The 25,375-nt window shown below is 33.7% G+C and overlaps 3 protein-coding genes and 1 pseudogene across 3 annotated transcripts; 2 read left to right on the forward strand and 2 right to left on the reverse strand.

Moving 5' to 3' along the window:
* The first annotated feature begins 626 nt into the window (after positions 1 to 626).
* On the forward strand, positions 627 to 3,716 carry LOC120081556 (mitochondrial import inner membrane translocase subunit TIM14-1-like). Its single transcript, XM_039036545.1, has 3 exons — positions 627 to 911; positions 2,006 to 2,184; positions 2,955 to 3,716. Exons 1-3 carry the CDS (start codon positions 909 to 911, stop codon positions 3,109 to 3,111), a joined length of 339 nt encoding a protein of 112 aa, XP_038892473.1. The 5' UTR covers positions 627 to 908; the 3' UTR covers positions 3,112 to 3,716.
* A 5,512-nt stretch (positions 3,717 to 9,228) lies between these two features.
* On the forward strand, positions 9,229 to 17,592 carry LOC120082141 (mitochondrial substrate carrier family protein C). The gene is made up of 8 exons (XM_039037384.1): positions 9,229 to 9,542; positions 9,682 to 10,847; positions 11,485 to 11,902; positions 12,827 to 12,971; positions 13,159 to 13,274; positions 13,415 to 13,493; positions 14,914 to 15,147; positions 16,763 to 17,592. The coding sequence occupies exons 2-8, from the start codon at positions 9,728 to 9,730 to the stop codon at positions 17,114 to 17,116; spliced, it is 2,466 nt and encodes an 821-aa protein (XP_038893312.1). The 5' UTR covers positions 9,229 to 9,542; positions 9,682 to 9,727; the 3' UTR covers positions 17,117 to 17,592.
* A 293-nt stretch (positions 17,593 to 17,885) lies between these two features.
* LOC120082142 (ATP synthase subunit d, mitochondrial) lies at positions 17,886 to 20,461 on the reverse strand. The gene is made up of 5 exons (XM_039037385.1): positions 20,193 to 20,461; positions 19,218 to 19,299; positions 18,540 to 18,604; positions 18,376 to 18,462; positions 17,886 to 18,298 (listed from the first exon to the last, which is right to left on the reverse strand). Exons 1-5 carry the CDS (start codon positions 20,361 to 20,363, stop codon positions 18,197 to 18,199), a joined length of 507 nt encoding a protein of 168 aa, XP_038893313.1. The 5' UTR covers positions 20,364 to 20,461; the 3' UTR covers positions 17,886 to 18,196.
* A 2,207-nt stretch (positions 20,462 to 22,668) lies between these two features.
* On the reverse strand, positions 22,669 to 24,154 carry LOC120081049 (annotated as a pseudogene).
* Positions 24,155 to 25,375: the final 1,221 nt, after the last annotated feature.

Raw genomic sequence — 25,375 nt, forward strand, 5'->3', positions numbered from 1 at the left:
TCCCAAACAAATAATAGTAATTTTACATTTTTGCAAGTCATTAATGCTTCAACTGATTGAGTTGCAACATGTTTAATTTATTAATATCAATTACCTTCATTACTTTGTAGTTGAATTATTGAAATTAAACATAAACTATTCAAGACATATCCACACAAACACATGAGATTATTGTAGTAAAATCAATATGTACTCATTTTTTTATTCAAACTCTTATACACAAATTTTGTTGTAAAAAAAAGGTCAAACTATCAAAAAATACCTATAAATTATAGTTTGGGTTAGTTATAATTATATCTCGAACTTTAAAAAGTTTCATTTTTTCTTAAAGTTTGAAATTTATTTCAAAATAACCCTTATAGGTTTCTGCCGCTAAATTTATAGACGAAAAAGTTTGTATTTGCTTATGTAAAAAAAATCTAAACATATGTAAAAATAAATACACATGATACTTCGATGTTTTATAAATGTTGTCGTCTTCCTGCTTTCGTCCCTGTTTTGTTTATGATTTTTCTTTTTTGGGCTAAAACCCTAACCCTAAATTTTCTTATTGCATGTGTTTAAATATGTTTACTTAAAGCAAATTTCAAGCTAGAAAGGTTGACATGAAATTCAAAGTTTGGGGTATTTTTAATAATTTAACTTAAAACACACACAAAATTAGCTTCATTTTATAATTTGTTGAAGACAAGTATAAAATAGTAAATTCTTGGACCAACCCAGCTTTTAACATAACGAGAAAAGCTCACCAATTTCATCATCGTCCCCTGAAACGTGAAACCAAAGGTGCTTTGCTTCGTCATTGTAGTTTCGATAGCTCAATCGGATTTGCTTCTGAATCGAAAATTGGATCCGGATTTCTGAATGAAATTCCACATTCTCTCACCTACCTCTGGAATTTCACTCAAATGGTGAGCAAAATCCCACTCTCTTTCTTTATGTTTCAGTATGTTTCATTCGGCACTGATCTTGATAGCTTTCTATCATCTCTGTCTCCCTCATTTCTACGTTCTTATGATCCACATATGTTTTTCGTTTGTGATTGATGTTACTTTTGATCCTTCCGAAAATTTGGAGTTACTACTTGCTTCTTATTGGAATTTAGTGTAAATCATTTCAATTTTGCCCTTGAAATTTTATTGTGGATATACTATATTATAGTTTCGTGTGGCTGATATCTCATTGAGGGTTCACATCGCCTGGGTTTTGATTTTGGAGTCGTGGCCAAAATATTTTCGTTGACGACTTTCAATTGGAGGTCGAGCATCTCGACCTCATTGATTGGGGTTTTTCTGCTATCAAGCTGCTAGAAATGGAATCAATGCATCTTTCAATACTGATTACATCACTTTTCCTGTTGGTGGTAAACTTAACACTGGGAAAGTTCTCCATTGAACGACATTTTGCTAATTGGCAGCACTGCATAATTACACGATATTGATTAGGATCTTGGAGAAAAGCGATGGACCTCAATATTATTTTTCATGGTAAAACCTTAAACTGGGGAAGGATTAGAGAGATCTTCCTCTCACAGACTTGGAGTATCTCATTTCACCAAGGCATACCCTCTTTCTCACTTACATCCCCTTAATAATACCCCATTGCTCAAGACTCTGTTACATTCAATGACTCAGTTACAAAAATGTGCCCCTTCTATCTAACTCACAATTCTTTGATGAACAGTTATTATTTAATGTCACCTTACGAGGGTCGATTACCAGACCTTTTTGTAATTATGATGTTATTCTTATTCTTCGGGATTGGAGCCTGTTTCTGTAGCTTGTGTCATACCCCGTTCCTTTTCAATGCGCTCGTTTTTTTTTTTTTTTTGTATACCTCGTATATTCCTTCATTCTAGTTTCTTATAAAAATAAATAAAAAAGGTATGCATTTCAAATTTTAACTCGTCTGTAGTTATTCAGATTTGTAGATGATGTTTACATTCAACTTGGAGTTCCAATTCTGATGTTCCAATAAGACTAACAAACTTCTAGGTGTGTATTAGGCTACACCACTCCTCGCTGGTCTTGCAGTAGCTGCAGCAGCTCTTGCTGGTAGATATGGAATTCGAGCTTGGCAAGCATTCAAGTCACGGCCACCACAAGCTAGATCACGCAAATTCTATGAAGGTGGTTTCTATCCTACGATGACGAGGAGGGAAGCAGCTCTTATTCTTGGTATTAGGTAGTCCAACATACTTGTATTTCATCTTCGTAAATAAATAACTAAATTTTTGCTGGTTATTGATCTTCCATCACTCTTGATGTTATGACATTGCATCTTAATTATTTTGATAACCTGGTCTTTTTAAGTTCATAACTCGGCATAGTTTACTTGAGTAGTAGGGATCTTAAAGACATTCAGGTTTCTTTGCAGTTAATGATCACATAAGTATTTACATAAGAGAATCCAATCAGTAACTTATGGCTCAAATATGGTCATTTAGGAATATTTTCATTCTTTCTAAGCCTTATATTTTGGTCCAGGCATTGGTTTACATTGCCCTCTGAGAACAATGAGAATCTTTGCTTATTTATTTCTTCTTTCCTTTACATTTCATGATCCGACCCTTGGGAAACATATTATCTGGATCATTTGTTTTGAGTAGAGAGATCAGTGAGACACCAACAAGATAATTGATTCTGATGTTCCATGAAGTGATTGTAAAATTACTTACTTTTTTAGGACACGTCTAGAAAGCAATGCTTCTGTACATGAGTTCGAATTTCTATTGAAAACATGGCTTCTTGAGCAATATCCACTTTCATATGTTGTCCTTATTCTCGCGAAAACAGATGTACTACTGGTAGGCTTGTACCAACTTTTCCACCATAAACATCTTGATGAATGAAAGAACACTAAGAAGTGTATTTATTTATCAATTGTTTCATTCACGCCATTAAGTAGCTTACTTTGTGTAATGATTGACCAAAGTTATCCTCGATGGTTAACAGAGAAAATGCAACTCCAGATAAGATTAAGGAAGCACATAGAAGGGTCATGATCGCAAACCATCCTGATGCTGGTGGCAGTCATTATCTTGCTTCTAAGATCAATGAAGCTAAGGATGTGCTACTCGGAAAATCAAAAAGCAGTGGATCAGCATTTTAATGAGGTGCGCTGCTTTAATTTTAGGATCCCTGCAAAAAAGGGGGGGAAAACTTTCTTTTCCAAATATACTTCAAAAGTTCAAACAACCTGCCAAACGCTATGCTCACCAATCGATTTTATTTCCTTTAGTCTGAGAAAAAAAGATACAATGTTTAGACTTGAAGTTGACTTTAATGCTGAAAGTTCCTTTGAACATTAAAATAAGTATGATTGTGAAGTGCATCCCATAATCGGAGTCATGGAACAATATTGTCTTTTCATAGTCATTCACTTATCTAATCTCTACCAGGACAAGTTATCTGTATGCGTTTTCTTTAGACATTTATCATTTTTCTATTTTCAGTCTCTAGTGATTTGAATTTGTACAGCAACCTTTGTCAAGTTTATGTTTTCTTTCTTTTCTTATCATGGATTATAGATTGGTTATATTGTATTCTAGTCATTGGATTCTCAGAAATCTAAGTGGAGAATTCTATGTTGGTTTTCTTTTTTTTGGGAAATAGTCATAATCAAAGGGACTGTCTTTGGGATTATTATTTTGAATATAAGATATTGTTGCTTTGATTGGACATCAGCAATATTAGTTATCGTATTCGTTTTGCTTATCTGGAACAAGCGCAACCTTGAGAATGGCATTTTTTTTTAATATGCTGTTTTTATTTTTTATATATGTATTATTATTTTTAGTTCATCAACGTGTTGAGTTGGCAGGAATGTGAACATTTGACCACTCGTTGAAAATATACGTCTAATCCAATTTAGTTATATTCAGGTTGACATTGTACAGTTTTATGAATGATGTGAAAACTGATGTATTATGTTGACAAAGTTGGGTTGGTTATTTTTATGAATGATAATCTTTCTAAGAAATAACTTATAAAGAAAATCTCTTATATTTGATTTCCTTTCTTTTAGAAAACCAAGCCCTCTTTTTAGTTGTTCTTTCAACATCATCTGATGTGGGCAAAAAATAAAAGTCCCGTCTTAGCTTCAAATTTTTGCTTATGAACCGTCATTAAAAAGATAATTATCCTCAAACGACTAATCATGTAGATCGTTTTTGTCTTCAACTCTTCAATCCTCCACTTGTTATGGATGAGTTGTCATTAGGATAAAATGAACATCCAAATGAATAATCTTTGATTTTGTAGATTCTTAAAAATCAATTATGATTAAACAAAACTAGAAGTCAACTTTATATTTGGAAAACTGTTATTTTTAACCTAAAAAATTTTTTAGGTGACAAATCTTACATCTTTTTATAAACTTCTTTTTCTAACATCTTTTATTACTTTTTAGATGTTATTACTTTTTTTCAATTTTAAGGGGAGGATGTCACATAATAAAAGTACAATTTTTCATAAATCCACTTGGACCCCTACTTACATAATGGAAATTAGAATAATTCGATCAAAAGGAAAAACTATATGTACTAATCATGATAAAATTCCTAATATTATGTTTTGTTTAAGGAGTCTTAATATTATGTTTATCGAAGCTAATTTAGAAATGAAATAAAAAAATACATTAGCCAAAGTGAGCTTAATTCAATAGACGGTTCAATCCCCTACCTTGCAATTATTGTACTAAAAAATACATTACAATTAAATCTGGTTCATTGAATTGAAAATAGAGTCAACTTAATTTAAATGTGAGACCTTCGCAAAAATATAACTTTTTAAAATTTATTTGCTAAATTACAAGTATAGTTCATAAATTTTTTAAATTTGTATTTATTTGGTCATTGAACTTTTGAAGATATCTAAGAGACATGTACACTTTCAATTTTATGTGAAATAAGAATAGGTGTTTAAACTTTCAATTTTGTATCTAATGAAAACTCTAAATATTATGTCAAATCCATGAATCTTACAAAAGTTAAAAGAACACCGATCAAAATTATAATTTTAAAAGTTCATGAATCAAATAAAATCAAACTTTTTAAGTTTTGAGACAATTTTTTTAAACTTAAATATTAATAAAAATAATTAAGAATTAAGATTCCTCAGTTATTTCTTAATTTTGTTGGAAGTTTGGAACATCTTATTCTCCCAAATGAAAATAAATAAATAAATGTAAAGTAAACGTATGCATTATTAATAAGGTAGGTTTGGTTGCTTCCTCCAAAATCATTATCCAAAAAGAAAAAAGGATAGAGATACGTGGAGCATTGCCCGATAAAATATATTTGTCCTCCACTCATCTTCTTACACGTGGATATGAATTTCATTTTACACTTTCTTTTTGGCGCATTGATTTCTTTATTAAGTTACTTATTTAATTCTCGTACTTTATTCTTTCTAACTTTCAATATAGTCCCGGTATTTTCTTAAATTTTTTTTATTACAATCCTTAAAATTTACCACACTTCTCTATTATTAATGATTATTGATGAAAGTGTTTTTTTTTTTTTTTAAGTGTTAGATTGACCATTGAACTATTCTAAAAGTCCGTTTTGATTGACTTAAGAAAAAAATATTTTTCAAAAAATTCATTTTTATTTAAACACTTTTGATAAAATTTAATTAAAATACACTTGAAAATCTATTTTGAGTGGTTGTCAAACACTCAGTTTTCTTTCCAAGTAACTTATTTTTTAAATTAAACACTTGAAAATGTAATCCAAACACATTCTAATATACTTTATTGTTTTAATAATGCCACCAACACGTGTTATGAAATAATATATTAATGAATCTAACTACGAGATCATTTTCATCATGAAGCATCAGAAGCTGATAACATAGCATCGACATATGTATTGTCACTAGAGATATATTCGGGGCGAGTCTGGGGATAACTCCCCGTCCCCTATCCCCGCTACCCATTTCATTCCCCATCCCTGCGAAATTTTCCACGGGGATTGGGGCACACATACCTTGCGGGTTAAATGTGTTGAGGTTGATGTCCTAAATCTTGTGAATCCTGTAGTTTGTAATTGTAACGTAAAAATAATTTATTTATTTAATCAAATAAGAGATGTTTTATTTGACATTTAGTAGCATTAACTCATATAACCAGTAAACTAACATTTAAGGTTATCATTTGTAGCTTAAACATGTATGTAGAGGCATACAGATGGATCACGTTAAAGTGATAACCTAAATGATCTGTATTAGATGGACAAGGCTGGATACCTTAACCTGGTGACACTACGAAAACGACCCACTTTGTAGATGTTACAATTGTTATAAAGTGCTACAAATGATTTGGTCCTTATCATTCATGTAGAGACATGTGAGCGGGAGTGTTCTATACAAAGGAGTTTATACAATATTAAACTATGAGTTATGTATTATATATCATATAACATATGGTTATATATATAAAAAAAGTTAATTATCATATATATATAATGTATATTTATTTAAATTGAAATTGTTTTTATTTTAATTTTAACTTTAATTTTAAAGGAAGGGAAATCAATTCTCTTCCTTTCTTAAACTCGTGTAGTGAGGGGTAGGTTTTTTTTTCTCGTGGTGATAATCTTCTCTACAGAATATTTTTTTTTTGTAACAAGAGGACTCTCTCTATATTTTAGAGATCTCTCTGTAATTTCCCAAAAACTACTATGCTCCTCTCAATTACTTTCTCTCTCTTTCAAAATCTCAGAGCCCACACCTCTTGAGGATTCTCTACCAAAGAAGGCTCCCATTAGTGGTGTCATCTTTGGGCATTTGTGACTATACAAATTGTTCGTGATCGTTTTGGATAAAGGTTTTCGTGAAGAAGATTTTGATTCATGAAGGGTAAGTTTTCTTGAAACCCAAACCCCTTTTTTCACCTTATTTCTTGCATGCTGTAATTTCTTAAATAATGCATATTTTGGTTTTGTAAATTTATGTTCTATATAAAATTACAGAATCAAAATATGCAAATTAAAACTTTGAACCGATCCCCACTTTCGTAGTGGACCTTAGGGTTCCTTCAAAATAGACATCTCTAATTGGCACTTCTAATCACGTAGATGCCTCTTCTTGAAGCTTGTTGAATGCTATTTGGTGATGGAGAGTATAGAAGGAGAGTGATCATTAAGACAACTTGAAATAGATTAGCATAAATTATTTAGGAAATCTTCTTCGAACATGATACTAGATCGTGGAAGTTGATAATAATGTTTTAATCAGTAAAATATGCCTAAGTTAGCTTAATTTACGCTTTTTTTGAAAAAAATGTTGAATGACCATTTGCCAATGTCAAGTTCGGGTGAAATTACTAAAATATACTTGTCCGCTCGCGAAAAAGTAATCTTGCTCTCACTCGTCTCGCTCTCCCTTCTTTTTTTTTTTTTTCTTTTTTTTTCCCATTCACAAATCACTATGTCTCTCGCTCTCGCTCGCCTTGCTCTCTCTTCGTTTCCCCACTCACAAAATCACTCATCTTTCTCACTTTTACTCATCGAAGTGGTCGCATCGGAGCTGCTTCCGTCGACTTGCCATGTCGAATAAGAAGAATAAGACGTACAGAAGAAAAGAAGCTAGAGAAGAAAAAGACGACATGCAGAGGAAGATTTCTCACGCCGAAGAAGATGAGACAAAAGGAAAAAGAAAGGCAATACCGTAACTTCACATAATCATGACATCAGTAAATGGGCATTTGATTATTTTTTTCAAAAACTAGATCATTTGTCATTTTGGACCTTTAAAATGGGTGGTAATTAATTCTAAAAAAAAATGAATATATTAAATTGAAAAGAATAAATGGAGGGACTTGGATGCAAATTGTAAAAGTATTTAAAAATAAAAAGAAATCATTAAATGAATAAATGTCATGTGGATATGGATAAGTATTGGAACTCCTCCAATTTAAAATTTTTAAAAATAAAAATAAAAAATAACGAGAGCGAAAAACCGGACTGAGAGCCCAATGTTCAAAGGTTCCTTTTCCCGTCCTACAAAGCCCTTACGTCAGCTTTTATCCCTTCCCCTCTTTCATTTCTTTAAAAAGCAATCTCCCGCTGTCAAAAAATTAAATAATAAAAATAATATTATTTATATCGCCATTAACAAATTTCCATAAATAAAAGTGTGTGTATATATATTATATATATATAGTTCAAACAATGACTGGGAGGGTATTGGAACTTTGGAGTTGGTCATAATTTTGAAAAGTTTCATCTATCTCATTTTATTATTTATATTTTGTTTTTCTTTTTACACAAATATCAACTTATACCTTAAAAAAAAAATTGATCGTAGCCATTAAAATTTCAAACGAATAATTTTAAACTCTGATATTATCATGTAACTATTTTTTTTAATAATTTGTGAATAAAGGAGGAAGATGAGCATATGAAATCAACTCGAATTTAATGAAAAGCAGTTCTACTGCATATTTGATTCTTACATCTGTATATAATTTTACACTACTCAATATATTTAAATAACTCTTACCCAAGTAAAAAAAAAAAAAAAAAAAGGTGTGCATGGATTCAAATTTTAATTATAATAATATAGAAATAAAAATATGAACAAATATAGAATATCTGAATTTATCAAACTATAATTAATTTCGTGCTTAAAATGATGTAAGAATTCATTTGTTAAAGTTAAAATGTACTAACAAATTTTGACTAAATTCCAAATTAGGCTAAGCTATGGATTAGTGAACAAAACATATGAAAACCTACCCCTTAAAATAAATAGCAGTTTTGATTAAAATTATTTAGACCTATTTAGTAATTATTTCGCTTTTTATTTGTAGTTTTTAAAATTAAACATATTTTCTCTATATTTTTTTTAAAGATAAACTTTTAAAAGTTATTTTTTTAGCCTTCAAATTTTGGCTTGTAGACTTAATTTTCAATAATTAAAAATAAAAAGCGAAATGGTTATCAATTGGATCTTAATATTTTATAGATTCAATCATTATTCGTATTATCAATTTTGAGGTTAAAATTTTAATTCCTTCATCCGATATAATAAAAAGAAAATGATAAAATCAGACCAGAGAGACTAATGATCCATTTGAACATAAAAAGATTTGTAATTTAATTAAGAGATAATAACATAATAAATTTATATTGTTAGTTTGAGTTATTTAAATTATGTTGAAAACAAAATTAAAATAAAAAGGATAAATAATCCATATTATAAAAATAAATAAAACACAAAAAATGATAGGCTTTTCAGTCTTCAACTGCTGGTTCCTTCTTCTTCTGCTTCGTCTGCCACTCGTCTCTCTAACAAAGCATAAACCAAAGCCGTTGCCCAAATTCCACTCGTCTTCTTCTCATCTTTCTTTCATTCTCTGCTACAATGGCGAGCTAGAACCTTTTTCTCTCTCTTTCTTTATCCACAAATGGATTGCTTTTGAGCTTTGCCGAAATGTGTGGTACGCTTCGATTTCAACTCCGTCTCTTTGGGTTTTATCGGTTTCGGATTCAATTATCGCCCTCCTTATTTTCTTCAATCGCTTATCCACACCGCCTGGTAATGGTTCTTTCGGATTCGTTGATTGTGAATTTCATCTAGCTTTCTACTTTTCTTTTTTTTTTTAATATATATATAAATTTCTTTTTTTTATTTGTGTAAATGGTGTTTGTTTGGATTGCTGGTGTCTGTGGAGCAGTTCGGTGATTTCGTTGAAAGTTTGTGTAGTTTAGGAGTTGTTAGTAATGGTGTCTGCTAATGACCCAATCGAATCTTTTTTCAACTCGATTCAAGTTGTTAAGGAAGCGCTTTCGCCTGTCGAATTGGGCTTCCGGAAAGTAGCGAAGGATCTTGAGTACTGTTTACCGGGGCATAAGAATGAGGAAAATTTCATAAGATTGATTTTGCGACCTAAGGATGAGGATAAGCAGAGCCAAGGTGAGATCTGTGGTACGAAGGTACGGGGTCCTTATGTTGCTGGGGATAAACGGAAGCAAGGTTTATCCATTAACGTTCCAGTAAAGGCTTTCTTAGGAAACTTCTCGCGGAAGTCGGTGAATTCGGAGGCTTCTGATAGTGCATTGAAAGAGGAAGATTTGGCTAAGGAGGAGGCATCTTGTGCGAACTGCTTGCAGTTTGCAGTCTCTTGGTCTTTGTTGGTTAACAATGTTGTTCAGGCACTTCCCCGCCCTTTTAAAACAATTAAGAAGCGATTACAGAAAACGGATGAGGAGGAAAAGATAGGTTTGTGCACGAAGCAAAAAGTTTCACGTGAGTCAAAACGAAGGCAGAAGGAGAAGCAGCATAATAAACCATTTCAGGAAAGTTTGAGGCACGATGAAGGAAAACATGTGCCATTTGAGTGCTTAATAGGTTTTGTTTTTGATCAGTTGACACAGAATCTTCAAAAGTTCGATCTTCACGGGGCAGGAAATGTTGATAAGTGCTATGATACTTCCCCACAGTCACCATTGTCCCCTCAGGTTGATCATTTCAAGGCTGTGGCAAGCATTTGGGAAGGTCGAAAAGCAGAAGTAAATGGGTTTTTCGGGAACTTGAGGTTTGCAAGAGTTGGAGGTGTTCCATCAGGCATAGTGGGAGTCAGTTCTTCTGTGAACGAGGGGGATGATGGGGTATCTGCTCAGAGTAGGGAAGAAACTAGTGGAATTTCACCACAAAAACTAGCGAGTGGTATTCTTAGCATTCCTCTCTCTAATGTTGAACGCTTGAGATCTACATTATCTACTGTGTCATTGACCGAGCTTATTGAGCTTTTACCACAAGTAGGGCGGTCTTCTAAAGATTATCCAGACAAAAAGAAATTGATCTCAGTTCAGGACTTCTTCAGATACACAGAGGCTGAAGGTATGCTCAAACAGTTCATATTCTTTTGCATTAAACATAGTACACTTTCAGGTTTAAAGCTATTTGAAGTAATTATCTTGTCATCGTTATGTTTAAATTCAATGATGTGCATTGAGGCTGCTCTCTTTGTTATTTCTTAATCACGCTCTTCTTGGAACTTTTACCTTAGAGTGAGGAGATGGATTTGTACCAAGGAAAATCCAGGGATCTAACAGATCGGTCAAGAACTTGTCAACTTTTATGTTCCTCTTTTATTAACTTTAGCTTGTGCACATGGTTTTAGCGAGTTTCTGTCTTGTCACATCAAGGAAGGCAATTATAAACCTGCCTTTGTAATGACAAGTAAGGAGCTCTAATGGTCATAACTGAAAAGTAAGGAGCTCTAATGGTCATAACTGAAAGAATTGATGTAGTTTGTCTTTTGAGTTGAAAGTAGATATTCTCCGGGTGTCACCTTCTCCCTCTCCCTTTTGTGGGGTTTTTTTCCCTTTTTTTTTTCTCTCTCTCCTTACTTAGCATGGGCACACATGCTTGATATGCATTTATGTCACAGCTCTCCTACTATCTCCTAATTCCATCGGTTCATGTACTTAATTTAAGGGGAAAAAAGGTTTACCAACTTAATGCTCTTATATAGGAAGGAGGTTCTTTGAGGAGCTGGATAGGGACGGTGATGGCCAAGTGACTATGGAGGACCTTGAAATTGCAATTAGAAAGAGAAAATTGCCCAAACGATATGCTCGGGAGTTCATGAATCGCACTAGAAGTCACATATTTTCGAAGTCATTTGGTTGGAAGCAATTTTTGTCCTTCATGGAACAGAAGGAACCAACCATTCTACGTGCATATACTTCTCTCTGTCTCAGCAAGTCAGGGACTTTGCAAAAAAGTGAAATATTGGCATCACTTAAGAATGCTGGACTCCCTGCCAATGAAGACAATGCTGTTGCTATGATGCGATTTCTTAATGCAGACACTGAAGAATCTATCTCATACGGACATTTTCGAAATTTTATGTTGCTTCTTCCTTCAGATCGACTGCAAGAAGATCCACGGTAAGTTAGATTTTTTATTTAAGATTCTAAGGTACATCTCATGGTCAGACTTTTGCGAGTTTCTTTCAACTATAAATATAAGAAAGAAAGAGAGGGAAAAAGATTTTTATGATTTACTTATATTATTATTATTTTTCCGGTGTTCATAGAGTAATTGAAACTTATTAGCCAAAAAGACTCAACTTAGTCTGCTTGGATGATATATTTTCTTGAGATAATCATATGAAGTGCATGGTTAAAATAGAACCTGAGTGAGATTTTTGGATTTATTCTAATTGATCGCTATGGAGAATCATCTGATTCGAATCAACATCTAAGTATTTGGAAACAGTAAATGTTGATGTGTTGGCTGCTGCTTAGATTTTTTTATTTTATATTCCAAGTGCTCTTCATGCTGAATGGATATTCAACATTTATGCTGACCCTTGGTGTTTTTAGCCATTATGCAATGTTGTTCCCTAATTGAGTTTTTCTTTTTAAACAAAAAATCTGTTTATTGGATGGAAAGACCAACTTTTATTTAGCATAAAAGTAAAGTATAAATAGACAAGATTTATATAAGAAACAAGCCTTGAGCCAGAAACTTACTAGTGGACTCTAGTTGTTGAGAATTAACATATAGAGTAATTACAAATATTATAATTGCTATATGTGATTTGTGCTTTTGTCATAATTATATGATATCTGAACTTAAAGGTTTATGATCCATCTCGTGTGGCCCTTTTTTCTTTTTTTGCCCCCTTTACTTTTCTTATGGCTACGTTGTTGCTGTTCATAAAATTGGTTACGTTATAGTATTTGTAGGTAGCCAATGCTTATTACTTGCTAATCTTTATATTGAGTATGAATTTAGTGTTTTTTTTTTTTTTTTTTAATGATTTACCAAGATTTTTAACATTATAACTTCTTTAATAATTGATACAGGAGTATCTGGTTTGAAGCTGCTACGGTTGTTGCTGTTCCACCGCCTGTGGAAATACCTGCTGGCAGTGTTCTAAGATCTGCATTGGCTGGGGGTCTTTCTTGTGCTCTGTCTACTTCTTTAATGTTTCCAATCGATACAATTAAGGTAAATTCTTTGAACCAATTTTAATACATCTAGCTTAGATTTTTCCACTTCTCCAATTTTGATATACTTTTCTAAGAAAAATATTCCTTTTTGGTCCTTTTTTTAAGTTCACACTTGGATGTTGATGGTTTGATCTGTCCTCAACGATATGCTCATCTTGACTTTTTTTCTTTTTCATGGTTTTTAGACTCGCGTACAGGCATCATCATTGACTTTCCCTGAAATCATATCCAGGATTCCACAGATAGGTGTGCGAGGTCTGTACCGCGGCTCAATCCCTGCCATTCTAGGACAGTTTTCAAGGTTATTTTCTTTTCGCCAAGGCAACATTAATGGGATAGAGTTTTTTTTTTTTTTTTTTTTTTTTTTTTTTTTTTTTTTTTTTTTTTTTTTAATGTACCATACTGATATCAACTCTTAACGCTATCTCTTTAATCTTGTAGTCATGGTTTGCGAACTGGAATATTTGAAGCAACTAAACTTCTTCTGATAAATGTAGCTCCGACACTACCAGACATACAGGTGATTTTTAGATTCCACTGTATGGTTGTCATTATTTACTTTTATAACAAACAACATTTGTAATTGACAAAGTTACAAAGGAAGCTTAAGTATCCGAATCATGAAAAAAGAGAGGAAAAACTGAATTTTTGGAGAGATTCAGCCAGCTACAGGCACATTAAGTTGAATCCAGTGTCGAATTTCATTTTACTCTATTAACCCTCTCCTTGATTTGTTTTCCAATTTCTTCCTTTTCAAATCACTTTGGAAGTAGATCAAAGATCTCATTTTAGGATTATTGGAACCTAGACTTGAGATTAGAATGAAGGATGATACTATACCAGGGATGGCTACTGTTAGTTAAAAATACCAAAAGACATCGACATATTTGCCAGCAACTACCAAATGCTTCAATACTTCAGGTTCATGAGGAAATCTCCACGACTTTCCCCATGAGAACCACATTGCTCCTCATTTGTATGTTTCCCATGCCACACCTCCATAGTATCTCAATAATGAAATAGACAATGAAATCACCGGGTGAGAGCCATTCCTCAAATCCCCAATATCATCCCAAATACCTATAGGATCCCCTTAATACGCTTAGCTGACTTGGTAGGGATTTGGAATATGTGTAAATCGAAAGGTACGAATCCAGTTCAAGAACACTAGTGTCCCGGTCCTTAGGAGAGACTTCTCTATGTACTGAGCCTGGTCCTGATCTTTTCTCTAGATGGTTGCTTTTGATTTTCCTTACACCCTTCCTCTTGTATATTTTATTTGAACCTTCATTATAAGTTGTTCGAATACTAAAAGAGGTGTTCGAATACTAAGAGTGGTGAGTATGACTTGCATCTTCATGTATCTCTATGGCATGTGCAACTTGCATCCGTAAAATTTAATGCCTTGGTGGAGATATTAATATATCTTTCTTGCGGACGTAAGATAGCAACATCTACTTATCTTGAAGGTTGGAAAACTATACAGTTATTTGAAGTCCTTTATTTTGATTATACATAAAGTTACCATCTTTGCTAGTTTATCTGCCTTAATAAACTGACTAATTTATTATAGGCAAGTTGTTATATGATATATAACAAAGTGAGGTATCCTTGTAGACATGCTGATCCTCAGAGAATCTTACATTTTTTAGTGTTATTCACGTATTGTCATACACGGTAAAGAAATGAAGTAAATAGAGGTAAATCTTGAAAATGACATGGTTATGTACTTCAGTACAATCCCAAAGCTTCTCCTCAAAGATGTATAAAATTATTAAGAACTACGATTTGACTATTACGTTATGCACTCTTCTGCTTAGATACACATACATTACAGACTCATTGCCCCCATTTTTTCATTCGATTTAGGATGTGTTCTGCGACCCAGTATGATGCACCATGGTCCTCTTATATTCCTAATGACTCATCATTTCTTGTAGGTCCAATCCCTTGCATCGTTCTGGAGTACATTTTTGGGAACTGCAGTGCGGATCCCATGTGAGGTATTGAAGCAGAGGTTGCAGGCAGGACTCTTTGACAATGTAGGACAGGCCATTCTGGGGACTTGGAACCAAGATGGCCTGAAGGGGTTTTTCCGTGGGACTGGTGCCACTCTTTGTAGGGAAGTTCCATTCTATGTTGCCGGCATGGGACTTTATGCTGAATCCAAAAAGGTATGTAATTGTATTCTATCTTTCAACCTCTTTTCAAAATCTTTCATTACATATTTTCTGTAGCAATCCTTTGTTGTAGTCTATTTACTCATCATTTTTAGATCCATGATCAAACCGTATGAAATTTTTAAACAAATGGCTTGAAAATATAGGTCTACCACCACCTAATCCATCTTTCTGGGAAATGGGACAATAACTTGGCTTAAAGACTCATGTTAAGTCTCTTCTTCTTATGTCTGCAAGCAACACACTTTCAAACTTCACTTTTAAACTTGAGGCCATTTCATAACCTTAGTTGCTTTAGAACTCAAGGATACATATGTACGACTTATAGAACATATCCTGTTCAAGTAAGGTCGTAACCCACTAGTCACTTTGAAGAGAACCATTCTTTAACCATCCCCACAAAAAAGGATTGTATCATCAGTACCCACGATGCATCTTCTTCTCCGGGACTTCGAAAAGGTACTTTTGGAACACCAATAGGCATTAAAGCAAAGAAAACAGACAGAATGAATTATTCTAGCTAACTTTGATGTGGAAGCGTAACTAACGGGTTTATTGTCTTAATAAATAAGATCGGCCTTTATCAGATTTTATCATTTAGCATATTTTATACATAGAAGAAAATACCTTACTCTTTCACCTTGATTGAGTTGAAAAATAAAAAGGAGAAAGCAGATCCCTTGGCTTAGCCCTATCCTCCACCCTGCCTCGGCCATTGTGTGTGTATATGAACGTGGTAGGAAAAGGAAAGGTTCTTATTAGTAGGATGTTTTTTGGTATTGACACTTGGAACAATATCAAACTCATAATCTCCATCTGTTCCTTCATTAGGATTATTATGTTGAAGCTTTTAGAAGTTTCTCCCTCTAGACCAAGAAATAAATATTCCCTTGGTACTGGCAGTGGATGGGATAAGATAAGAAACCCACTTAAGGGTAAAATGTTCGTAACCCGATCTGACACGATTCATTGAATGAGGAAAATCCACAAAGTGATAAAATAACCACCAACCAAAGGGATGCAGCAACAAAGACTACCGAGTCATGCATACCTTTACCCCTAGTATCTTGAAAACCTGTGTACTTACCGTTTTAACTTTTACAAAGAATTTCCGTGATAGTTGTCATTTTTTTTTTTTTTGGGTGTGTAAGGGGTTTACAAGTTACTAGATGAGCGCCTTTCTGACCATGGTATAAACCTTCCGTATAGGTATAACATCTGCAATCCCCTTTTTATTATTCTACTGTTGAATGACATGTATTTGGAGAGAGTTGTTGGTGGGTCTCTTTAGTTGCCATGAAAAGAAAATCACCTTCCTCCAAGGGTAGTTCCATTCTGTTGCCAAAACTTGGGATTCTTATATGAACCTTTCCGCTTGAACCCTATCCCTTTTTATTTATTTATTTACTTATTAGTACTTTTTTTCCTATGAATTTGTGTTTCCAATCAAAGAAAAATGAAAATGTACACAATTTTCAAACAAAATGTCTCAATTGTTGTACTCTGACAGCTATTTTATCCATTCATTTAGATCTACCACTAGTTATTGAGGCGACTGTGTATTTGCAATGGTGAGTCATTGACACGTTCTTTACTGTTTGTTCAAAAGGCTGCTGAGAAACTTCTTTCACGAGAACTTGAGCCATGGGAAACAATTGCAGTTGGGGCATTGTCAGGCGGGCTAGCTGCTGTTGTTACAACACCTTTCGATGTGATGAAGACAAGAATGATGACAGCTCAAGGTCGATCAGTATCAATGTCATTCGTTTTCGTTTCAATTCTTCGCCACGAAGGCCCCATCGGCTTGTTCAAAGGAGCAGTTCCTAGGTTCTTCTGGATTGCGCCTTTGGGTGCCATGAACTTTGCAGGCTATGAACTAGCAAGGAAAGCAATGGACAAAAATGAAGAGGTAGCAGCAGCTGACCAATTGTCTCAAAAGAAAGCCGCAGCTGGTTCTGGTTAAACTCCTCACTCCCCTCCTCTTTTTGGATCCCGTCATAAAGGTCGTGGTTTCGAAGCATTTTGTCCACGTAAAACCCGCACACTCCCTCTGGTTGTTCTGGGTTTTCTTTTTCCTCACTATATTTTCACAGAAATCAGTTGGATGGATTTTCATCTGTCGACATCACTGCCATTTTCTTCAAGACTTGATGTTACTTTCAAGTTTCAATCGAACTTTTCTTAGCTTTTCAATTTTTTCTGGGTAGACATTTGAGCTTCCCTTCTGGCAATTTAGATCTAAATATCTCTCTCTCTCTATATATATATAAATACATGCTGAATGTATTTTGCCCGAACAAATATCAAGTTGCACATTTTTGTACATTTATGCCAGCCACCCCTTTGTTTTCCAAGTGTTTCAAGTTTTACATAGATAGATACATACATGGTCTATTAATGTGCACATTTTTGTACATTTATGCCAGCCCCCTTGTCTTCCAAGTGTTTCAAGTTTTACATAGATAGATACATACATGTTCTATTAATGTACATATCGCTGGGATCGAATTTTTGCTGTTGATTGCTTATAATGTAATCTGAAGTTGATAATATAGATATTACAAAGTTTGTCCATTGCGTTTCAGTAATATAACGTTTGAAATACCCCATAAGCATTGCCGCAGTTTGAAATCAACTCTTTGTATATTTGGATCAATTCTATGTTTTCCTAGTTTCACTTCACTTTAGCTTAATCATGAAATTGTAACCACCAAACAGTTGAACTCCATGAATTTAGCTTTGCAACACCTCCTTATCCATCTTTGAATGATAAGAAAGCTAATATAATCTCATTAAAAAAAATGCATTTTCCATGACAATGTACCTTAGAGTTATTTGGAACTCTCACAATATCATTTCAAGGAAAAACTCAGTTTCTCTAATCAATTTCGTCACCATGATTCTGAAAGCAAATCCAACCAAATTGCAGAGGAACTATCTGGTTTGTTTTATTACTGACCAAACATCTGCAGCAAAACAAGTCCCTGAAGGGTTATGAAATTAAATTCTGAAACTTTGGTGGTGCTTCAACCTTAATTTCCAGTCAATAGCCCCAGTAGTCGTTTCGGATTTCATCGTCGAATTTCTTCCTCAGCTCAGGATGCTTCACAAAGTACTCATCAGCAGTCATGGTGCTGATCTTTTTCTGATGAGAAAAATAGGGTGTGAGAATTTGTTTCTTCTACAAAATTGGAAATCAAATGAGCTTTTCTTTTCCATTACCTTCATTTCTTGAACTTCAACAATCTCCTTCTCCAACCGCTCAGACTCCTTTAGGGATTTCTGTTCAGCTTCCTTCAATTCTACCAGCTGCCACATAAACAATAAATGAAGCATCTAGCAGAGAGCAACACATGCAGAACGACTAAAATATAACTAGTGCTTACCAGTGCATCAAATTTAGGTTTGTACTGTGGAGTCACTGTGTCTACGAATTTGGGGATCTCAATGCCTAAAAATGAAGCAGATCAACCAAATTGTAAGGAATATGAAAGACAAGATATCATAAAGGGCATTGCTTTGTAATTTTATGACGATGCAAAACTATGGTTAATCAGTCTGGCATCTTGATGACAATGTCCGAGTCCCATTCTATATGTGGGAGATGTGGGAGAAAAGCTAAATTCAAGCAAATTACATTGTGACAACAAGATTTTTGGCCCATTAGAACGAGAGTTTCAGAAAACTTTTAGGTTCTCTTGCACACAATAGAAGGCAAAATGTTATCCAGTAAAAGAGAAATGTTGTAAATACTTCAATCACAGAATTTCAGCAATAGGGTAGTGTGACATCCACCGAGCTAAAAGGACCACTTAAAAATTTTAGTGACTGATTCACTGATATGCGCTAGCCGTCTAAATACAAAATTCTCAAATTAACAATGTATGTATATGATCATTGATCCCGAAAACTGCCCAACCAAGAAACGCTATCTTTGAAGACTCAAATTAGAGAAGCATCACAGGAAACCTTGTGCTAAAAAATCACAATATCGCCTGGTCTAAATATTGCACAGAAAAAATCGAAGTATGAACTTCAAATAACAAGTGAATCAAAGAGCATACTGTCATAAGCCTCTTTGTACATGTCCACCAAGCGGGATCCAATTCCCTTTCTGTAATATTCCCAGTCTATGGGCTCTGGTTCCTACACAGAGATAAACAGTTTATAATAATGCAAGTCTTGCAAATTTCAAGCAAACTCAGTAAGAATAAAATCAATCCTTTCCTCATGAGAGGGAAATTTCACTTTATCAACGGCAACTCGACGCAATTAAAAGCACTCATTAGTCATTAAAGTGTTTACTGATAGAAAAGAAAAGTACAAAATTAGCAGGGTCATCTTTATGAGCAATCAATTTAGCTTCCAATGGCACTTCTTTTTTTAAAAACACACGCACAAGGGAGTGATTAAAACCTATAACTCATAAGAGAAATGCTGACATCTTACTATTTTAGCCATGTTCCAACACTCCGATTTGCACTTGAACTATATGCAACAAGTAATCCACATCTGATACCAATAGTTATGATTTGCCATTTTCATATAAGATAGACATTGCTCAACTAAGTTTATGAGACCTTAGGATTGCTGCAATAATGAATTATTCAACCTGTTCTGATCATCTGATGCATATAGCAGTTTCTGGATCCAAACAAGTCCGAATGTTTCCTTTACAACGAGAAACATTTTTGTTTTCTAAATTCCAATTCTACTCTGAACGATCTTCCTCAATCAGACAGACCACAACTAAATCAACATTAACCTATCTACAACCCACAAAAAACGAAACATTAGATTCTCAGTTATTAATATACCGATTAAGAAGAAAGTCGCACCGGATTTGCACGAAACGAAGACCAAATTAAACCCAACTATAAAAATTGATTGAAAAAACACAAGTAAAATAAGAGCAATCTCGAAACATTAAAACCAAACGAAATCAACCCACATCAACAAAAACCAAACAAAAGGGGAGAGATCTAGCAACCGTGAAAATAACAAGAGAAAAAATGGAGAGAAATTGGAATCTTCCGGACCTGGCTAAATTTAGTTTGAAGGGTTGAGTTAACCTCCTCGAAGGCTCGGCGAAGGGATGAGAACTCCTTGCGAGCCTCATCGGAGACCAAAAGCTTGGCCATGCCATCCCAATCGATGTTCTTGGATGCTTTGAAGGCAACATTGGTCACTTTCTTGATGGTGCCGCTCATTTTTCTTCTTGTTTATCTCTCGATTTGGCAGAGGAAGAAGAGGAAGATCAATGAGAAGTGTGAGAGGGTAATTCGTTGAGAGCTCAAGACACAGATATCGGCGTCGATTGTTCCACTGTTTTTGTCTTGTAGATGACTCGTTCACAATCTTGGGCTCCATCTCTTCCTTTGGGCCTAAGCCCATCATCACCTTCATTTCTGGGCTTTTCATGGAGATCCAGAAAAAATGTCATTTTTAGTGGCAAATGTAGCCATCAATCAAAGTATTAGCATATAGTACCATGCATAAAAAATGGTAAAATAAAACAAAATTTAGATTCAACTTTTGTAATCTATCAATAATATATTATATTGCCAAAAAAAGTCTACCAATGATAAAATCTATCACTGATATGAGTCAATCAATTATATAGTCTATCACTAATATATTTTATTGTATTTGTAATTTTTTTAAAATGTTGTTGTTGTTGACATAATGGAGAATGGGAGAATCAAACTTCTATCTTTGAAGTTGATAGTACGTGTCTTATATCAGTAGAATTATGTTTGTTTTAACAACAAATAAAGGTTATGAGATTCAAATTGAAAATTTTATAGTACTAAATTGGTGTTCAACATTTTAAAATGGTATGAGATTTGTTTTAGTTGAATGGAATAATAGTATATTTTATAACATTTTTCAATTTTAATTTCTAATCTCCAAGACCATGTGCTTGAAGCATCGCTTGATAATTATTTTGATTTTTTATTTTTAAAAATTACGTTTATATACATCTCTTATTTATCTTTCTATAATCTTATACATCAAAAGTCGTAGCCTCCAGCATGCCCGCTATTCTCTCTTCATCTATTCCAATACCTTGTTTTTGTAAAAAAATTTAAACAACTTACGTGTATAGGTTAGGGGTGTTCGAATAACTCGAACAACTCGGATTACCCAACCCAAAATATAAGGGTTGGGTTGGGTTAGTTTTGTTTTTGGGTTGGGTTGGGTTAAACTTTTTCTATTTTTGTTGGGTGGAGTTGTTGGGTTGGGTCGTGAGTTGACTAAAAAAATTGGGTTGGCCCAACCCAACCCGAATTTATATATATAAAATAAAATATACTATATATATTTCTATTTGTTTAAAATTTGATTACTTTGTATCAATTAATTTGTGAATTTTAAATATATTTTTTAAAATTATATGATATTTGTCTTTTTTTTAAGTTTGCAATAAATATCTTACATATTTGATATTTAGCATTTTGAATTTTAATGAAATTTTAGTTATCAGTCATGTGTTGTATATAAATTTACATATTTTTAATTAAAAAAAAAAAACAATTATGACCTGCACAAACTCAATCCAAACCTAATCTGAATTTTAAAGGTTGATGGATTAGAAACTTTATTTAGGGTATTTAGGTTGCCAAAAATACATCAATCCAATCCAGCTCAACACAGTATACCCATATTACAGTTGAGGAAATAGCAACCCACGAAAAGGACTAACATTTATCTACCAAGCAAGAATTAGGGGACTGACATAGAGCATGAAAGTTTATATATATTATATATATATATATATAGTGAATCCAATTTCAAAGTATAATGGCTTACTTAAATTATCTCAACATAGACAAAAAATAATAATAATAATAATAAATAATAAGCGTGATTGTACTAATAGGAATAAGAATAAGAAGAATAGTGGATTACTTGAAAGAGAGTCCTCAAAATTCTCAACATCCGCCATTATTCAAATCTCGATGGAAGCAGAAACAGAAATTTAGGATAATCATAATCAAATGAGAATTAAGAATGCCTCAAGATAGGGATTTTCAAGTTGGGTCTATGACTGTTTCTTGACCAAATTTATTCTTCAACAATGAATAAAAAAAAATCTTATAATTATATGTCAACATGAACGTAGCTCAACTGACAAGTGTTTATTATATGCACAACTACTTATTTAAATCATATCAACAAAAATAAAATAAATGAATGAATAAACGTGAATATAGGATAGGTACAAGTTGAATCTAATCATTCCCCCTATGAAAAGAAAAAACTTGGGTGCAGCTGGATACAACCCGATCAACACCTAGTGAGACCATGCATGTGGCATAATCTTTTTAAAAAAAAAAAAATATTTTTTTTTTTGCGAGTAAAGAAAGAGAAAGTATGGGATTTTTTTTTTGTGAGTAAAAAAAAAAAAGAGAATATGAGATAGGTGCAGGGTTGCACCAAAACTTGGATGTAGGCCAACTGCACCTATCTCTTATGTAGCTCGGCCAAGATCCAATGAAATTGTTGCATTGATTAATCATTTCCATCATAGTCGACATCGATCTTTGCATCTATTACAAGCCCAGACAACGACAGACCATGCTCACGTACAAATTAAGAAATTTAAAATGGCATCATAAAAACAAACAAGTAAACTTACGCAGAAATAATGCAAGTTTACATACTCGAATGAAACTTTATACAGGATCAACAAGATAAAGTAATGCAACGCAAATCCATAAGCATAAACCGAACTGTCTTGTGGGAATATATATATATGAATAAAAATGGGCGAAGACAAAGAGGGGAGTCCATAAATATCATTAAGCTTGCCTACCAATTCTTTGCATAATTTGAAGATTACACATAGATGATTGGTGATTCTTTATATCGATATTTCTATAATTTCTTGATATGCTACATGGGTTCTAGAGCTATCAGTAACTACATTCACAAATTTGTTAGTTGTTTGCATCTAGGGTTAAAATCTTCTTCTCATCTTCACACGTTTCTTGAAATCTTTTGAGTGTTTAACAAGGAGTACAAAAGCTGTCATTGGAACAATATATTATTACAACAAACTTAATTTATCAAAAATCGTATGAAAACATAAGTCTTTTAGCGTATGTTCGAGGCCAACTATATATCTGGATAAATCGAACTCGAGCATGTTCATATAAAGCCAGTGATAGACTTTCTTTACTGCCACAAGGTCACTAAATTCTCTTGTGCAAGCAGTTTCAATGATCACTGTTATGCTTGCATTTCCCCTCGCTTTGGTCCCATTTTGTAGCAAACGAGCATCCCTTTCAAATGAACTTGTCATCCACAAAAACGTGGCATCTGCATAAACAAATATATACATTAATTAATGTCAATAAAAAGTGTTATGTTTCTTTCTTTATTTTTTCCTTACCACGAAGTGTTGAAACTCGATCTTCAAAAGTTGCTTATATTCCTTCTTCCACAAGTAGATACCGAGTTCGTTTACATGTAAATGTTTACTTATCTTTCTTTAATATTTTACATCAAAAGTCATAGTCTCCCCTGTTTCTAATAATAATAGTAGTAGAAGAAGTAAATTATTCATCCTTCAAATTCTCAAAATCCGCCATTAGTGAAATATTGATGGAGTGAGAAGCAAAAATTTAGGGTAATCATAATCGAAGGAGAGTCAAGATTGACTTAAGACAAAAATGATGATGATGGTAGAAGTCAAGACACGTGGCATAATTTTTTTTAAAAAATAATTGTAGTGAGTAAAAGTAAGGGAGAGTATAAAGATACCATTCCCTTCATGATGGAAAAAAACTTCATTGGTTGAGAGCATTTGGATCCACCATTGGTCGTGCCTTTGCGCTTTCTGAAAATAAATAAAATAAGAATAATTAAAAAATTCTCATTTTTGTTGCAAGCTACCTCGGTAAAAAATTGTAAACATTGAGTTACGAAGAGCATTCAAGTGTCTATGTGCACAAATAAATATTTCAGATCTCGTACCAGAACATACCTTGGTCATACTAAACTATCATGCTACCATAACATTCATCCATCGTGCTAGCATACATCCAGTGCTTGGCCCGTGGACAGTTCCAGCACTGGCCCGTGGACAGTTCCAGTAGTAAGATTACTTACCTTGATATTAGGTCGAACCAAAAAGCATTTGATATTAGGTCGAACCAAAAAGCATTTGAATATCTGTGAAATTCTTGAATCCTTAATCAAGCCTAAACATAAACAAGCTTTAAAATTAATAGTTAAGGCCAAATTCCAAACACCCAAATATTACAAAATATTTTCATATAACCTTACCTAAGGTGTGGTCCAATTCGAATTCACCTTCCAAACCTCCAATTTTAAGCCCAAATAATTAGTAAACCAAACTCTTCTTCATCTTGATTAGTAAACCAAACTCTTTTTCATCTTGAATGAAATTCTTGAATCAACCCCCTAATTATAATTTGAAATTAGGCTTACATGATTAAAGCTTGAATCAAATACATACTTCACTATCAATGTCTCAAATAAATTATCCATATGTAGCTTCGTAAAAAAAATCACTTCCAAATGACACCTCAATACCTTCACAAACTTGAATCCATAGTTGAAACACAATGGGTATCAACCAATTGATGCCAAAAGTAAATAAGTATTCAAGAATCAACCAAAAACAAACCCAAACAGCAGAAATCTGACCTAAATTGATAGATCAGTGACGGCAAAAGCGAACGACGCTTGAGCAATGGTGGACGGAGGTCATGAAAAAGAAACTGACGTGGCGGCTTTAGACGGCGTCGGACGGGTTCACAAACGACGAATGCGAACGACTGGGCTTCAGATTTGGTGCGCGTGTAGCCCAACGGCGGTCACCTACCGACGAACGCGAGGATCGACACACACTGAGTGTTGGCGCGAAGCTTTGGCGGAAGACGACAACTCCATCGACGACTGGACAAACAACAGCTGCTAGCAGAGGCCTAGTCGATCAGCGGTGGCGGTGTGAGTTGGAGAGAGAGACGACGGCCAATTCTTTCACGAAGAAGAAAATAAAAATTCTTCTTTCTCCCTTTTTTTTAACACGCTTATCGAGAGAATATATATATATATATAGTATCTCTTCCCAAAATTTTAATTTCTCAAACTTCAAAAATAAATTCAGTTTCCAAAATAATCTATTCAACTTTCCTTAAACTAAATCCAAATTTCCCATGTAACGACCTGAATTCAGGAGGGGTACATG

This window comes from Benincasa hispida, chromosome 7 (assembly GCF_009727055.1).
Source record: "Benincasa hispida cultivar B227 chromosome 7, ASM972705v1, whole genome shotgun sequence".
Taxonomy (NCBI): Eukaryota; Viridiplantae; Streptophyta; class Magnoliopsida; order Cucurbitales; family Cucurbitaceae; genus Benincasa; species Benincasa hispida.